We start from the raw sequence: 16,939 nt of genomic DNA on the forward strand, positions 1-16,939 counted from the left end.
AATTGCACATGTTGCTCCTTGTTTATTTAGTAAATATTTACACATTGTCAAGAACACATGCTACAGAATTTCAGATTTACAGCTCCTAAACAATAAAAACAGCTCTTGAGAACAAAAATACCTGGTGACTAAGGAAAATGTCACCCAGGCTTTGAACACTGAGAAAACATTCAAGTTTTTTTTTCTTTTCTCTTATTGTCTTTTTTATTTAATTTTCAACCATTTCTGAACAAGGCCTCAAACTATGCAGTAGTGATTGTGCAGCATATAATATATTCCTGGTGCTGCTAAAGCTCCCTTTGGTTTGTGCTTCTCTGCAGCTGTGGTATTAGCACCCAGACATATGGAAAAGGGCCCCAGTGACAACTTCTTTGTAATTTATAATCTAATATTTTTTCTTTTTTCTACCTGATGTTGTCTACGTATCTAATGATGTTGCAATACCCTCTAATGCAATTTGAATAGAACGTGGTGCTACAAAGCAGTGCAAGTTTGTAGTTTCAAAGTCAGACATTTCAATATGCATAGTACAAAACAGTATCTATGTTAAACTATGCAATAGCTTGTATCAATTGCTATGCCAAGTTTGAATTGCAGAAGTCATCACACAGTATATATTTACATGTTTGAGTTACTAACTTTCCACACTGTTGCAGCATTTTGTAACTATGCAGACTCAAAAATTGGAGCTCGTCGGCATAAAGAAACTTGAAAATAATGAAACAAATTTGAAATCCCTGCATTCATTTCATGGTTAATGTCACAATTTGATAGTTCGTCATTAGTCTGGTGTGGCCTTGATGTCAGAGTCCTCAATTAGTTTTGTGTTTCCGCTTTAAAAGCACATAAACCCTAAACAGTGTTCAAACTAAAGTATACTCATCGAACTCATCGAAATCACTCACCGACTGATTGCTTTACATCCAATTGATGGATTATGTACATTTACAAATACACACACAGCCTAGAGAGCACCATGGTAGCTTAAGATATAGCAAACAAACTAGTGACCACAGTAACACTACTTTACATTCAATACCATACACTACAGTACACTGTACATTAAGGCATGAGGTGTTCTTAATGCAAAACATCAGCAGAAGATTCACTGAGAAATGCAATGCACTGAGGAATGAAATGCATGTCTATGAGCTTTATCAGTCACACCACCAAGGCAAATTATAATAACACAGACTTTCCTGCTGTTGAGCTGTTACACTAAACTGTATTTTGTGTGAACTGGACACTATGTAATAATTAATCAAAACATTCAGAATTTGGATAAAAGAGTATTTTCTCTAAAAAAGTACAATCTTTCATCTATCCTAATGTCTGACTATATATGCCAAACGATTTGAACAATTAAGATATTTAAATTGACAGTTCCTACATTTAATTAGCATTAGATACTTTGATGTAATTGAGATCAATTTAAAGCTACTGCTGAGAGCACCAGCACCACCACTTATCTATGTTTTACATTTTAAATGATGAAAAATATAAATGTAGCCTATTCTGGGAAGCCCTGCTCATGCAGTGTAGTTATTAGATCAGGCGATAATACAAGCAAGAAGTAGTTTTTTGTCACTGAATTGATTCATACCACGTAATCATTATAAGCTGTTTGTTGCGCTCTAAATGTCTGCCTAATCAAAATTGGTGCTGAAAAGAACAACCAATCATATATAGGATATAAGCAAGCCTCTCTTTAACATATGCTGCAAAAGCGGATGCTGCAATCAGAATGTACTCTTTTGACAACAAAGCATGTTTTATGGATGTACCACACATCTTTATAATGTCATTTATATGAGTATGTGTCTACTTTGCACTGTATTCCTATTTTACTATTAGTCAACTGTTTATTTGAACTGCCTGTAATTTGCAAGTATACTACAGTATATAATAGATGTAACATGAGGTCAGCACAATGAGTATTCAGGTATTTTCAACAACAGTTTGTAGCTGCACAGTAACTAAATGCAAGTTGGATAAGTCAAGTCTATATTCAGTATATGTATTACTTAGTAATACTGTAGGATTCTGCTCACTGCCTGCAGTGCACAATATTAGGTAACAGCACAATAAAGTGATGCAAGTTACTTGCAGTTCATCTGATATTTCATACAATTTACAATACTACCCTCCTTCACTGAGCAGCATGAATCCAAACAATGCTGCAGCTCATCCTGTCCTCAAGTACAAGAGTAGATGACAATCTTGAACATGTGAGGTGTGCAAAATAAATCAAGAAAAATTATTTGATGTAAACCTCTTCAGAACATTTTGGGAACATTTTAAATAACTTGGTCTCGTATCATCCCCAGTTCCTTTTTAAAAATCTGCTTCAGCATGTCATTACGCCTTCCTGTCTTTCACCATGATGCTACAACTGGAGGTTCTTGTGTGTGTCTCTGTGGAGAAGACTCCAGAAAGTGCTTGAGGTGTGTAGAGGAGTATGGATGACTTCACCCAGGCATGAGGAAGCCTCCTGCATGTATAAGTCTTTCCTAGTTGACCTCAGATAGTCGGGGGCATCATCTGATCAACTGAGATAAATCTCTAAAGGCCAAATTACTACCAGTGATGTGACAGTCCCAGCGGATGGTAACGTCCATGCGGTCGCTTCAGCTGTGGAGATGCTGCTATTGATTTTCTGGGATGTATTATGTGTTGCTTTCCAGTGGGACAGTAATCAAGATGACGAAACCATTCAACGTAAGACTGAAGGACTCAGAAAAACATGTGTGCTAACAAGCCTAATCAAGCAACACATAGAAAACAATAGTGATCTGGTTTGTTTTTGCTGGCATTTTACAGAAAATACGGATTTTTTTTTTTTGTCTGAGATCTCTTGTGTCTCAGGACACTGAATGCATTCATGTAAACTAAAGCCCTTTTGTGACAAGAGGCCACAAATCACAAGATCACAAGATGAAAATGCTGAGTGCGTCCAGGCTCACATCACTTTTAGCTGTGCCTGCTGAACACAAACATTCAAAAACAGAGTGACTGTACAAAAATAAACGGGAGTAGAAATTGCCAGTATTTTCATTTATGCATATATGATCATAATAAGCATGGTCAGAATGAATGACTTTAACAACTGTCTCCGGGCAGGCCATGCTATTGTTACATCCTGTTGATGAGATCATACTGTGCACACAGTTTGGTAGATTGTACAAACACTTAAGGGCAAAGTGTTATATCTCTGAGACTTGAGTTCTGTGTTGGATTGCTGGTTGTTGTAGCTGATAAGCAGCACTTGGTTATCAGTTCAGGTTAACTGATAATAATTATCACCACAGGTGGAAAGTTCTGTGCCAGCAGAGTCCTATTTTTTAAAGTTAAAACTCAGATGGTGGAACATACAACAATCCGTATGAGCTGATATTTGCGCCAGTTACACTGTGCCTTTTGTCAGTAGGGTTTATATCACTGAGGTCTGAGTCTCGTGTATACCAAGCTGAAAATCTAAGGAACAAAACTCATTACTTTGACCGACAGATTGAGCTGACCTTGCAAACCTGGAGTGTTCTTTGACTGCAGAGGCAAGCAAACAGGAGGAGAAACTGTGTGCCTGAATAATCGGGGCGTACCTAGCCAGCAGTGCTTATCTTCAATTGTATCTTTCACAACTTACATCCACACTGATGCGCTCCAGAGTGGACCTGCCCGCACCACTTCGTCAGATGACAGCAGATGAGCCAGAGGAAGGAGAGTTCGAGTTAGGAGAGGATGGAAGGTTCCAGAAGAGCCACTTGCGTTTACATTGTCGTCTCTGGTACAGGTAGTCCTCCTTGTCACGCTCCTTGCGTGCTCTTTGGTAGTGGTCATCTTCTTTCAGGTACCACACAGGTGGCCAACGATGTTTCTCAAAGTATTCTTGGTTCTCTGTAACAGTTTAGGGAGATTTAAACAATGTCATGTAGGAGTTTCATAAATCTGTTTTCAGTAGCCCACTTCTCCGAAATTACACACAATGCAATGACAAAATGCTTTATTGTGTTTAAAAAAGGCAACCTGAGAGCTAGATAATACAACTATCTTTTTGTACTATTGATCTGAACAGTACAGTGTAGGCAGGAGTGCTTGACTACATAAAGTCTGAAGTGAAATTGGACCACTGAGTTTAATTTGCTTTTACCTATTTCATTTTAATCGACCAGCTTTATTTAAAGTCCATGCCAGGCTCTAACAGGCCACACAAGACTCAAGTCTTCATGACCTGAAGCGTATGAGTGGCTTTTTTTTTGTCAGGTTAAGATTCAGTATGAAAGTGAATTAAAGATTGTTAATATGCCAGCACATCACATGTATGCTACCTGTAGACTTGGCCTTCATGTCTCTGGGAAACTTGCGGCAGACACTGTTGTAGTTGGTGCAGATGTGGTGAAGACACCAACCAGTGAGCTGTTGGGCACCATGGAACTGTCAACAGGAAAAATACAGTGTCATTTCTGTAAGTGGCCTGTTTCATACATGAAAAATGGTGTTGTTTTGAAAGTAGACATCTCCTAATTTGAGCTAAATGGGCAGGACTAAAAGTAAAAACACTGTAACTTATAATTGAGTACAGTGTTTTTTTCAGTTGACCTCACATTCAGATCATCATGTTTACATCTGTGTGGTCAGAGTCTCAGTAGTTACATACATTTTTCCTTTAAGTCTAAATTAAAGGCTAAAAACAGCATGTTAGCATCAGCATACTAATTTTAGCATGCAGAGATTATTATGGGAACTGAGAAAGTACAGCTGAAGGTGACCAAGTATATTTTAGACTGACAAGGTCGGGGCCATATTAACTCTTTTGGTGCCACTGGACTCAGGGCTCCACTGGGCCTCAAGACTCCTCCACTCAAATGTTGTGTGATTACTGAAAGCAATCACATTAAAAAAATTATAAACATCTCAAAAATGATTAAAGCTGTAACACTGACAGTTGGTTGACAGCTTCCCATGGGTCAGAGTTTCACGCATTCAAAACTGGTAGCAATAGCGCCACCATGTGCTGAGAAATGGTCTTACTCATATTGATGGTTCATCCCTAGGCCTACAGGTTCTGTGGATGATGGTACGAGAACGACAAAGGCCATGCAAATTTCTACCATGAAAGTTCTACTGTCAATGTGTATTTTTTTTATGAAACTACATTTTAGGAATTATTTTTACCTCCCTATTCTACACTTTTCATCATCATCAAATGTGATACACACCATGTCTGCTATATCTTTCGAATGCTTCATTGAAATTACATCAAATTGGGGTCAAGGGTACAGCCTAAGACTCCAGATAAGACTGCCAAGTTTCACACAGTTTTGCTACCAGAGGTTGCTGTTGCTGAATACTAATGGCTGCTATCTAAATATGCTAAAACACGTATTTCAGTTTCTAAAAGGTAAAAATCTAGTCCAAATTCAGTCTGTGTATGTCTTAAATATTTTAGTTTTGGGGTGTAATCAAATATTACAACTCCTTTACAACAATTCCCATTTCACATTTGGACGTTTTGCAACTTTGGCATGAGCGATGGCAGTCAGCAGCTCTGTCGAGGTCCAAACCTTTGTATTGTGGTATTTTGGCTGTTTCCGGCAATCACACATAATTCTTTCAGAGAATACTCTTTCTTGTTTCATTGAATTCTTTGTGTTTCTGTGGTGAAAATTGGCGGTTCTAAGTGGCCATGAATGTGAGCATCTATGGTTGTCTATCTCTTTGTTGTAGCCCTGTGATGGACTGGTGATCTCTCAAGGGTGTGCCCAGCCTCTTCCTGATGTCACCTAAGAAACTTATAGCTAGTGGATGGAATGATGAACATTACCAAAGAAAGGTGTTTGCAAAATGAACACGTGGTAGTTCATCCGGCCTTGCATATGAAAGTGACAAGCTTGAGTTGAAGAGAAAATACAACAAGAAGTGCACTGAAGTGCTGAGCCTGACTCCAACATTGTAGATGTCCACTGTTTCAGATCTATTGCCATTGCTGTCCATTTGCAGTCTAAAATAGTTTCTTTGGCCCCACCTACTGGGAGTGAACGTTATTTCAGCCTCCAGAGCAGTTACCCCTGAGAATTAAATAAGAGCTTTAAGCACTGGCCCTGTTTGAGATGACTGACGGATCACGCTACCTGGGCCATATCCAAGTACACCAGCACATCTCCATCAATGTCAGCCCCCATCATTGCTGCCTCCGTCAGCACTGTTACTGTGTAGAGTTCTGAAAGAAACATTGAAGCTCGTCACTGTAGCCACTGACTTGGAAATGTGCACGATGGTTTTGTGTAAGACAATCCTGTAGTTTACAGGGTAATAACTATACCAAATGTAATACCTGTAAGTGCAACCAGGTGGGGGAGGCAAAGACGATTGGCAAGAACAATGAGCTCCATTGCATCCAGGTCAGGTCGCGAACAAAACCGCCCCGTGTAGAGATATTCTAGCACAGCCCTCATACAGCTGCGAGTTGTGTTAGGAAACAGCACCTTAAAAACAGGGAGATGTGACACAGTCATTACTTAGGAGCTCAAGGCTTCAACTGGTTTGTATTTAAGGGAAAAACAAAAAGAATTCTGCTTTTTACTTTTGTATTTACGTGATGTGATGACAGCTGAATTGGAGAAAGTCAGTTATTGTAGATTTTGCTATTTATTTCTAGTTCTTTAGTTGTAGCAGCAACAATAGAAACAGATAGGGGAAAACATTGTGTGTCAGAAACTGGCTCGAAGCTGATAATTGGTCAGTACATCGAAAAATAGCTTTAGAGTTGTCATCTGACTTTATCTCATTGTAAATGGCATAAACTATCTGCAGAATTATTATTTCTTTAAAACATATTATTCACTTGTATTGTTTTCTGACAAAGTAAAAAAACTAAGTAACAAAGCTCAGAGAACTGCAATATGTTTAGATCAGAGAAGCCAGCTTAATTGTATTACAACAGATTTGCAATCCTCTAATTAAATTATACTTAGTTCAGAGACCTCATAGTCCATTGGTGCTCTACATGGGTCAGCACATGTATTGATCTTTGCTACACTCGTGTGCTTTGGGTAATTATAATGTAATTAAATTTTTAATGCTTTATGAATCCACTGGCAGTAAGAATGCTGCTGGAAATGTTGAGCAATGTTTTATCCAGTGCTGATTATAGTTTGTATTTGACTCACCTCTTTGGTGCAGCTTTCCACAAAAGGCCCGCCAAACATAGCTGCCATCCAGTCACAGCTAGAGATGAGTAAAGGCTTGTGGGCCATGATCGTTCCATCGTCTAGCTTGAATACTACATCTGCAATACAATAGTCAGACGCCTTGCTTAAACCTGTATCCAGTATCTTTCAAACACATGAGCAAACATGAGATATTGATTTTAGCTCACCAGAAAAAGTGCCTTTGGCCAAGCACTCTTTGACTCTGTTTGTGCGCCGTACATGGAAGGCTTTGGTGATTTCTTGGTTCATGAAGGCTTCATTGTTGAGTATGTTTGCCACCATCATCCGCAGGTCAAAGACCTCCAGCAGCTCAGCAATATGTGCAATGTGCATTAGCTCTTTCTCATTCTCATCTAGCTGACCAGTATACAGGTAGCGAAGTACGGCACGGAAAGGACCAAGCTGCATGGACTGGTCCATGTGTACTACAGTCATGGGCCTGGGGCTGTACGTTAGAGGGTCATCTACCAGTTCCTCCTGGATGCTGACGAAGGCTCGGCTCCACGAGGACAGCAGTCGGCCCCGTCGACCCCCCTCAGAGTCCTTCAAGGTCCCGTCACTAGTGCAGGCCCTCAGGTTGGCTCTGTCCCCTTCATCGCTGCTCTCACAAACGTCAAAGCTAGCAGCACGCATCAGCAGCTCTCGGCCGGAGAGAGGACCTCGAATGGGCCTCTCAGTCTCCTCGTTTTGCGTGTCCATAATAAAGAGGTCATAGAACTTTGATGAGGATGTCGCCAAGTATATCTTGTGTGCAAAGATTTTCTGTCGCTCCTGCAGGACCAGGATGACGTCAGCACAGTGTGGGTCCTCCAGAAGACCGACTGGATGCTCCTCAGTGGTGGTTGGGGGAGGAGGCACAGTGATTATAGGTGGGGGAGGTTTTGGTGGCAGGAAGGGCGCCTGAAGGAGAGGCCGCTGAACATTTCTTAGGTGAGATTTCCAAAACTGCAGGTGGCGGCGTGATATGAGCGCAGCTCGGATAGCATTATCAAAGACGTCCTTGACTCCAAATTGGGCAACAACACTGGTTTCATAATATGGCACTCCCAGCTCTTTGGCCACCTCCCGGCCTCTCTCTGGAGGAAGAATCTCGTTGGATTTAATGGGTCTGAAAAACAAGAAAATGTATAAAGGCAATTCTGGAACTAGAAAAGAGTAAAACAGATCTCAAAACAAACTCTGATGGATCTTTCTCTGACACATTTGAAAATCTGGCATACACAGTCATAAAAACAAGCTCCAGTACCTAGCTAAGGGCCTCCGTGCCCTGTTCACAGCCTCCAGGTCAGCATAGCGCAGGTCCAGCTGACAGCCGACCAAGATGACAGGAGCACGGGGGCAGAAGTGCTTGATCTCAGGATACCACATGGTCTTCACATGGTACAGAGAGTTGGGATTGGCGATTGAAAAGCACAGTACCACAACATCAGACCTGAAAGGAAGCCACAGGGCAGAGTCTCTTAACTCAGATAGGATGAGAACAAGTACTGGTAAATGAGTGTTGAATTTTACAGTTTCTCACCTGCCGTATGCAAAACGCCGGTCCTTATGATGGTCTCCAAAAGTATCCCAGAGCCGAAGGGACACACTGACGTCATCCACTACATCTCTGGATCGCTCTAATACCTAATCAAGGACAACACATTGCAACCACCAGCTACTGTAAATTATCGTAGTGACTCCAAGTTTACAGTCACATACACTGTTTTCACATTTAGTCAGGAGCGTTCACACTCACCTCTTGGCATACTCTGTATTGGTCAATTGCCCAGACCGTGGGCACATGTGTGGCGAGTAACTGATACTGAGTCAGGGTAGCATTGCAGGCCCGGGCGCAGATAAGGCGGGTCTTTCCAACTGCATTGTCTCCTACCACCACACACTTGATAGTTTCAACGTTTGGCCTCTCATAGTCCATATCAGAATCTGTCAACTGGGACCTATTAAAACATAAAGATGCGCAGAGAAAGCTGCATCAGCACCAGGAGTCCTTAACTACCGTCCTGAACTCTACTTGAACACGGGTCAGTGCAGACGCTGACTACACTTCATCTGCACTGCTCATTCTGCCTGCAGAGCTATCAATGGATGGTCTCGTGACTCCACTGTGCCCATTCACAAGTTCCCTGTCCTTGTTCCTGATATAAAAAAAATTTAAAGTGACAAGCAAACAAAAAGAGGGCACATTCTTTAGAGCAGAGTTTACAACAAGCTAGTGCTGCAATATGATACAGTTTGATAAGGAAAAATTAAGAGTCAATAAAGATCATTTTAACCAGCTTTAATTAAAAGGTTAAAAAAAAAACATGAACTTTTAGTGTCATTTTGTCTGCTATTGGTTGAAAAAAGGCTGATAGAATTCTAACTAGATATCAGCAATTCTAAAAAATCCACATTTTTCTTAATTACAATCTAAGCACAGCATCCTTAAAGCTAAAAATAAGTAATCACAGCCCTAATGCAATATGTCTTACATTCATGCATACACCTTCATTAAATGAAATGGAGGGAAAAGGTAAATAGACTATTTCTGTCTCTTGAAATGGTGGCTGATGGTTTAGGTACATCAGCTACTGGTTTCCAAGGGAACTGTAGTCGTGTCAGTGTGTTACAGCAAATATCAGACAATCCTACTATGAGTTCTACTGACAATGATATTTTATTCAATTCCACAAACACATTAAAATGAATATATACTTGTAACTTGTGCCACCAAACACACAGGACATCAAACTCTGAATGAACGCCCACCGTTCCAAACTTGTAGTCACACCTCACAGATCCACAGCTCACATGTTTAAACACCAGACCTCCCTTTGAGCTTTTTGCCCCATTTTCCCCCGATCGGAAACACTGCTGCACTTTAAATCATCAGCATTCATTTCTAAATTCTAACATATGTCCTCACGAATGAGGTCAGCTGCTCCTGGTGTTTCTGTCTTCACCTCAAAGGAACAACATCAAGCCAGAACTGTCCCAAATAAAGCAGCACTTCAGGTCTCCAAAGGACTGCCTCTGTAAGACGGGATCAGAAATTAATCTCTTACAGCCAGAACTGTCTATTTTGGTACAATTCTCTCACTATTACTATCATGGGTTACTATGATTTTTTTCCCCCCCTGACGGTCACTTGCAGTTGTAGCCATTCATAAAATCCGCTTTTCATTGACTGCACCATCTGCATCCCCATAGGCTCAGTCTCACCTCGTTTTCTAAGGCATATATAAACAGCTGACAGTCTGACCTTAGGCTGGGCCTGTATGAGTCTGTGGAGATACACCGCCTTTAATATTGCTCATTCATATGCCCTTTCCTGTTACAGTCCACACTGCGCAACTCCAGAATTAATTAATCATCTATCTATCAGATACCCTATATAGGCTACTCCCATATAGTGCCTATAATCTCAAATCCATACTGGCTAAGCTTGCAGGAACAGCTATCAGCCATAACAAGATGATAAAATTGTGCATATCCTACCAGAAGGACCGAACAGTCCCTCCACCACCGAGACACTAGTCATGAGGCTCTGCTGCATTACGCGTTATGTAACGCCCCGTCACTGACTCCTGAGCCTGTTTATCTGGCTCCGAGTCCATCGACAGAGAGAGAGGGGGTGAAAAAAACAGCGATAAGGAATTTTTTGAAAAAAGAATAATTTGATCCCGTCGCTGTAGCTGCTTTATTCAGCGCTCCTTACCGCAACATAAGGAAGTGCTGCATCGGGTTGGTCGATGAACGCGATAGAAAGCAGGGCTCCATCGGATGCGGCTGGCACCTGACGGCAACTCGCGTTTAACTTCATCTTCGAGGCAAGGTGAACGAAGCTCGATAATAGCCGGCCGACCGCAGGTGTTTCGGGAGAAGTCCTCTGGATCAGGGCGATAAGTCCGGCCGCAATGCCAAAAATACGAGCGCTGATCTGAGGTCTGTCGGTGCGTTGCAGAGCTGCAGCCCTGACCGTCATGGAGCCACCTCCACTTACTGTAAGGCCTCCGTAGCTAATAATAGGCAGGCGCACAGACGAAAAAAAACCCCATTCATTACAAAACACTGATCCACTTTAAAGTCGCACAAATCTCATTCCACAGCTCCTGAACAGCCTAGATAGAGCGGCCTCCATGCAGCAAACTGCTTTCACTTGGTTTAGACTGGTGGTTAACAGGCCTGTGTGTACAGTATAAAGCCCATACATGCACATAGTGGTCACATGCATGGCTGATGAGTGGCACACAATGATCAGAGATATGTGATTTGACTCATAACATCATTTAAAAGCACTGTAAAAAGAATAATGCATGAATGATAGCAAATGGACTTCATGTAAAATCAAAAATCAGCAGTTTTGCTGGTGCTAAATTACAATTTTGGCTCTTAAACTGTGTTTTATGCTGCTCTTTAGTGCAGCACACTATATGTCTTTTTATTATACATTCAGTTATATTGTACTAAACTGACTGACAGATTCCAATCAACATTGTTAAGTGGGTTATATTTCTCTGACAGTATCACAAGGCAGTGACATTATAGTCATTCTTGCATATTTCCAAAATCTCAGTGTTGCAGTTTTTTTAAAAAAAAAATAATTACTTATCTCCTAAATTCAGACTGTTCAAGTCACAATGCATCACCAGTTTTGTGAAAATGGTCAGTGTCACCTTATAATTATTACCAAGTTAAATCTACTGCATGTAATTCACATACACTACCATTCAAAAGTTTGGGGTCACTTAGAACTGTCCTTATTTCTGAAAGAAAATCAGTTTTGTTCAGTGAAGATAACATTAAATTTATCAGAAATACAGTCTAGACGTTGTTAATGTGGGAAATGACTATTGTAGTTAGAAATGGATGATTTTTAATGGAATATCTACATAGGGGTACAGAGGAACATTTCCAGCAAGCATCACTCCTGTGTTCTAATGCTACATTTTGTTAGCTAATGATGTTAATTGATGATTAGAAAACCCTTGTGCAATTATGTTAGCACATGAATAAAAGTGAGTTTTCATGGAAACTGATATATATATATCATGGTTGTCACACATTATCCATTATCCAAGAGAATTACAGGTGCGGCGCTAGTGATTATGAGAATGGCCCATTACAGGTCTTTAACAACAATGGCAAACACAGCAGTTGCTTATATCAGCAGTAAGTTTAGTCCTTATTTAGTATTTTGGGCCAGTGCAGTTACATACGTGATAAATAAAAAGCCACTCACCACTCACAGGTACTGACAGCCATAGTGCACAGAAGGTGGAAGGCCTGCTGAGGAAGAGTCTTTACCATGAAGGAAGTAGCTTTCTTCCTCTCCTGTTCGACACACTAACTTCGTCCTCAGCCTTAAAAGAAACCATTTTATGAGAATCTTTAAATCCACAATAAACCACAATCTGGAGAAATGTCTTATCTCTTTCCTTCTTCTCTCTGTGTTGCTCTGAACATTCAAATCATGCAGTCTAACAAAGCAGTCCAGTGTTTGTACACCTTCACTTTATTCCACGACCAGGAGGATCAAATTACAATTGAACTTTACACTTGCAAAATTCATGAAGCATTCATGCCAAAGCTGCACTGCAGTTGTTGCGAAAGAAATTCTTCGACTTGTTAAGCTGATTTAAACAGGGATCATATTGTGCTGCTTGGACAGATTTATATCCTATTGCTATTTTCCATTTCATTCAATGTTCCCTAATGACAATTGACAACGTGGAATTCTATTTTTTGGTGTTCTGCAGCACTGAATTTTACTGAGCTGGGAAAGTTGCATGTTTTTCTACATGTATGCAGTGTATACTAGTCAGTTTGAACTCCTGCAGTGTTCACTCTGCTCCACCAGGTGAGGCTGACAGTCTAAATTTCCTTAATCGTCTCTTTAATTCTGAGCAATTATATACAGATTAAAGGGTAGCAGAAATAAAACAAATGAAAGAACTGCTAACGGAAGAATGTATGAAAACACAAATCATATAAACTTACAATAACTTACATGTTTTTATAGCCACTGGTGGTTGAGTATTAATCTTCTTTAGCGGTCAATTGATTAATTATAAGAGAAAGACTATGTGGAAGCTTATGTAACTGTAAGGTGACTGCTTGCATAAGAAGAGTCTTAAAAACAAGAGTCAAAATTTGAAACACAAACACTTCCAAGTAAAGCATATTCAAATATGCAACAATATCTGCGATTAAGAGATTTGGTATCAGTATGTGGGCAAAGCACCGAGTGGAAGCGGAGACAGCTTTTGGTATTTCTTTTTTACACTTGTTTTTAATTTTTTAAAAATTGTTATCATTAATCAACTTTTCTTTAAACTAGGCTGTCTTTCTTTCTCCACAGTTTTCGTATGTTTCACAAATGTCTCGATTTGATATTCTGCATTTGTAAAAACATCATTATTCCTTTATTCTTATTTTTTACATACTTTCCTTATAACCTGAAAATGTAGTTACTTTTAAATGTCTTTCTCCATTTGGATTCTCATGGAACAACAGAAATGTTAAGTTTTCTTCAGAATGAATCACAAAGTGATGCTATGTATTGATTTACTGAACTTTACTTGGAATTGCACAACAGTAGAAGTCAGGGATTAATGTTGTGCAAGCAATCATTGACGACAGCTTTAAAGTCTGTGACAGAGTCCAGTCAGGTTAGGGTCTCCTCTGAACCATTCAGTGAATGATCATTGCTGTCTTTGGCTTTGTGTTATTTTCTCTATGGCATCTGCTGATTCCAAAGCTCCTTTCTCTCTAGACTCCTACTATGTCTCTGAGGAACTCGGCTTCATCCTTCCTGAGCCGCTGGTAGGTGGAAATGTTCTTCTGCTGTTGTTGTTTTTTTTTTTGTTTTTTTTTTTTATAATTACACAGGCAGTCACAAAGAAATACAGGCTACCATGAAATTACAGCCTCTAAATGTTATTTAGAACAGGAGTTAGAATTTGACAATGCTACTGATTCTTACATAGACAGACGCACGGAAGTAGTGATCATAATGTAGCTGCTATAAAACTGCGAGCTCATAGTTGGTGGTATTGATTGAAAGAATCAGAAATTTGGCATTGATCATGTTTGTTTTGTGTTTTGAACTTTGTTCAGACAAGCAGTGCATGTTTACATTATCACATTTTGCTTAAACCTTTTCCCAAATGAATGCACACTGTTCATACAGTGGAACAGCATTAAGTACAAGCCTTAAAATTCAGCCATCACATCAATGCACTGCTGTGTTTTAATTTCATTTGTCATGTTGATGAGTATTTTCTTATCGATGCCTGCTTTATTGAAACTTCAAATTCAAAGGAAGAGCTTCCACCTTACTACCAGCCATGGATGGATGTTGCACTGCGGATCCCAGAGCTTGTGCACTCGCACAAGTTGCGCTCCCATATTAACAAGGTAAAAAGGGGACAACAAACTGACAAGGAGAGTTCACTGTGTTTATGGGGCCATGGTTCAGAATTGATATTCCTGTCCAGATGCCGCTGCTGAGCAGCGAGTTTCTGCAGAAGCACCGAGAGTTACGACTAGCCCACCTGGCCCTCAGCATGATGACCATGGGCTATGTCTGGCAGGAGGGAGAGAACAACACAGTTGAGGTAACTGTGTCTGTCAGGTTTTCTTTTTGTAATATTGACTCTTTCCTTCACTACATGGCTGCTGCCAATTACCACACAATATACAGTCAAAATGAATGATTTACCATTTTTAATCTTGTTCTTCTAAGATGCTGCCATGTAACCTGTCTGTTCCATTCTGGGAGGTGTCACAGCGCTTGGGATTTCCCCCAGTCCTCACCCATGCAGATGGAGTACTGGCTAATTGGAAGAAGAAAGATCCAAAGGGGTAAGGCCACTAAACTCCTGTAGAAGTTTGATCACATCCCACATAATACACATGTCAAGTATAAATCTGTCCCCTTTCTTCTCCATGTCCATTTCCTGTGGCAGGCCTTTTGATATGGAGTGAGTACATTTTAAATCTATTCCCCTACACATAATAACAGTCCCCTAATACTGGGATGCACACAAGGTTTATTGGCTCACTTGTGTCACACAGGAACCTGGAGTTGCTGGTCAGCCTCCCGGGTGGAGAGAGTGTCCGAGGTTTCTTCCTGGTCACTCTTCTGGTGGAGCTGGCAGCAGTTCCTGCACTGAGGGTGAAGATGTATTCAAAATAACTCCAGTCAACTATATGTACTTGTTAGAGGATTAATTGATTTTGCTTGTGGGCTGAAAACTGTAAAAGTCACTACAAAAGTGGAATTAAATTTAGGAAATTTCTAACAAAGCCATTGTGTACCTGTGTTGCAGAGCATTCCCACTGTGATCAATGGTGTGAGGTGTGGTGACACTGAGATTGTGGCGAGAGCCCTGGAGGACATCAGCCAGTCAATACAGGACATGACTGATGCACTGAAATTGATGCAAGGTAGTGACTCAGGCATATAAATTAAATTGTAAGTAAGTTATAAGTTGAGTTGTTAAAATTCATGCTAATATTTTGATTGTTATTTTCCTTAAGTGTACGTGGATCCTGCAGTCTTCTATGGCAAGATGAGGATCTACCTGTCTGGGTATAAAAATCAACCATGTAATCAGTGATTTATGTGTACGGTGAAACACGTTTTTGAAATCTATATGCAGATCAATGTACCATTTCAATGTGTGCATGCATAGGTGGAAAGACAACCCTTGTATGCCCAATGGGCTGATGTATGAAGGGGTCCAGACAGAGCCGATGGAGTATTCAGGAGGGAGTGCTGCACAAAGCAGTCTGCTGCACTGTTTTGATGAACTTTTGGGAGTCAGTCATGAAGGAAATGGTGGTAAGATGTCTGACAGCTTTTAAATTAAATGATTAAAACAATGCAGGAAATGAAGGAATCGCTGTGATGACACTGCATTCTTTTAGGTTCCTTTCTAACCCGCATGAGGGACTACATGCCACCTGCTCACAAGCAGCTGATCCAGGACATTTCTTTGCAGCCTTCCCTAAGGAGTTTTGTCCAGCAACAGACCTGCGATCGCCTAAACCAGGCCTTTCATCACTGTGTCACAAAATTGATGGCTATGCGCAGCTACCACATCAATGTAGTCAGCCGCTTCATCACGGTCCCCGCTGCCCGGGCACGACAACTCCGCAACCAGAGCCAGAGCTCAGAGGTGGAGATGGTCAGCAGAGCACCCACAGCCCTGGAGGAGAAGGGCACCGGTGGCTCTGACATCATGACCTTCCTAAAAAGTGTGAGGGATGAAACAAAAGACATCCTCCTGCCTGAAACAAGCTAAGAAATAAAACGCAACGGCTGATGTGAACTGTCATTACATATGCAGCGGAGCTACGAGAATGTCCCGTAAAACAGCCAGTAAATCAATTCTAATTACTTTACACACTATTTTATATCCCATTAAAAGGATGACTTTTGGCAGGATGAGAGGCCTCTGTTGCTTGTCTTACATGTAGCTTTGTTATGTCTGTAAACAAACCTCAGTTTAAAATGCATGAGTGATATCCATCATTCAGTCCAAACCATAATTCAAACCATTGCTGTTACTTTCCATTACATTCAACCTCTAATTCCTTATTTAATCCGAGTTGGAATGCAAAAAATGCATCAGACATCTGTTCCAGACCCACGTTTCTAGAGGACATTTGGACATTAGACCTTACTTTTAGAGAAAGTGATTGTGAAATACAGTTCAAATGTATCAAATGTCTTTTGCAAC

General features: G+C 40.6%; 2 protein-coding genes across 5 annotated transcripts; one reads left to right on the forward strand and one right to left on the reverse strand.

Annotated features, from left to right (window-relative positions):
• Positions 1 to 2: 2 nt before the first annotated feature.
• On the reverse strand, positions 3 to 12,630 carry rhobtb2a (Rho related BTB domain containing 2a). Of its 3 annotated transcripts, none has more exons than XM_055011246.1 (10): positions 12,433 to 12,630; positions 8,947 to 9,148; positions 8,731 to 8,834; positions 8,455 to 8,640; positions 7,376 to 8,316; positions 7,167 to 7,285; positions 6,332 to 6,482; positions 6,129 to 6,217; positions 4,326 to 4,431; positions 3 to 3,894 (listed from the first exon to the last, which is right to left on the reverse strand). In XM_055011246.1, the coding sequence occupies exons 1-10, from the start codon at positions 12,498 to 12,500 to the stop codon at positions 3,689 to 3,691; spliced, it is 2,172 nt and encodes a 723-aa protein (XP_054867221.1). In that variant the 5' UTR covers positions 12,501 to 12,630; the 3' UTR covers positions 3 to 3,688. The 3 variants fall into 3 exon arrangements, with proteins under 3 accessions (XP_054867221.1, XP_023141323.1, XP_023141324.1); XM_023285555.3 differs by lacking the exon at positions 12,433 to 12,630 and adding an exon at positions 10,909 to 11,336; XM_023285556.3 differs by lacking the exon at positions 12,433 to 12,630 and adding an exon at positions 10,689 to 10,844.
• A 1,164-nt stretch (positions 12,631 to 13,794) lies between these two features.
• On the forward strand, positions 13,795 to 16,644 carry ido1 (indoleamine 2,3-dioxygenase 1). 2 transcript variants are annotated; one of them, XM_035955211.2, is made up of 10 exons: positions 13,795 to 14,015; positions 14,514 to 14,609; positions 14,690 to 14,809; positions 14,938 to 15,056; positions 15,161 to 15,175; positions 15,270 to 15,369; positions 15,524 to 15,641; positions 15,735 to 15,786; positions 15,890 to 16,038; positions 16,199 to 16,644. In XM_035955211.2, the coding sequence occupies exons 1-10, from the start codon at positions 13,929 to 13,931 to the stop codon at positions 16,432 to 16,434; spliced, it is 1,092 nt and encodes a 363-aa protein (XP_035811104.1). In that variant the 5' UTR covers positions 13,795 to 13,928; the 3' UTR covers positions 16,435 to 16,644. The 2 variants fall into 2 exon arrangements, with proteins under 2 accessions (XP_035811104.1, XP_035811103.1); XM_035955210.2 differs by having other exon boundaries at positions 13,810 to 14,015; positions 16,125 to 16,644.
• The last annotated feature ends 295 nt before the right edge of the window (positions 16,645 to 16,939 follow it).

The sequence above is a fragment of the Amphiprion ocellaris genome, chromosome 6, assembly GCF_022539595.1.
Source record: "Amphiprion ocellaris isolate individual 3 ecotype Okinawa chromosome 6, ASM2253959v1, whole genome shotgun sequence".
Lineage (NCBI taxonomy): Eukaryota > Metazoa > Chordata > Actinopteri > Pomacentridae > Amphiprion > Amphiprion ocellaris.

Excerpts from the sequence above, each read along its gene's own strand:
- rhobtb2a (XM_055011246.1), bottom strand. The coding sequence starts at position 12,500 with ATGGTAAAGACTCTTCCTCAGCAGGCCTTCCACCTTCTGTGCACTATG. Across the intron at positions 4,432-6,128 it reads TGTACTTGGATATGGCCCAG|TTCCATGGTGCCCAACAGCT; the intron begins GTAGCGTGATCC and ends TCCTGTTGACAG. Across the intron at positions 3,895-4,325 it reads CATGAAGGCCAAGTCTACAG|AGAACCAAGAATACTTTGAG; the intron begins GTAGCATACATG and ends AAACTGTTACAG.
- ido1 (XM_035955210.2), top strand. The coding sequence starts at position 13,929 with ATGGCATCTGCTGATTCCAAAGCTCCTTTCTCTCTAGACTCCTACTAT. Across the intron at positions 15,370-15,523 it reads CAGCAGTTCCTGCACTGAGG|AGCATTCCCACTGTGATCAA; the intron begins GTGAAGATGTAT and ends CCTGTGTTGCAG. Across the intron at positions 16,039-16,124 it reads CAGTCATGAAGGAAATGGTG|GTTCCTTTCTAACCCGCATG; the intron begins GTAAGATGTCTG and ends GCATTCTTTTAG.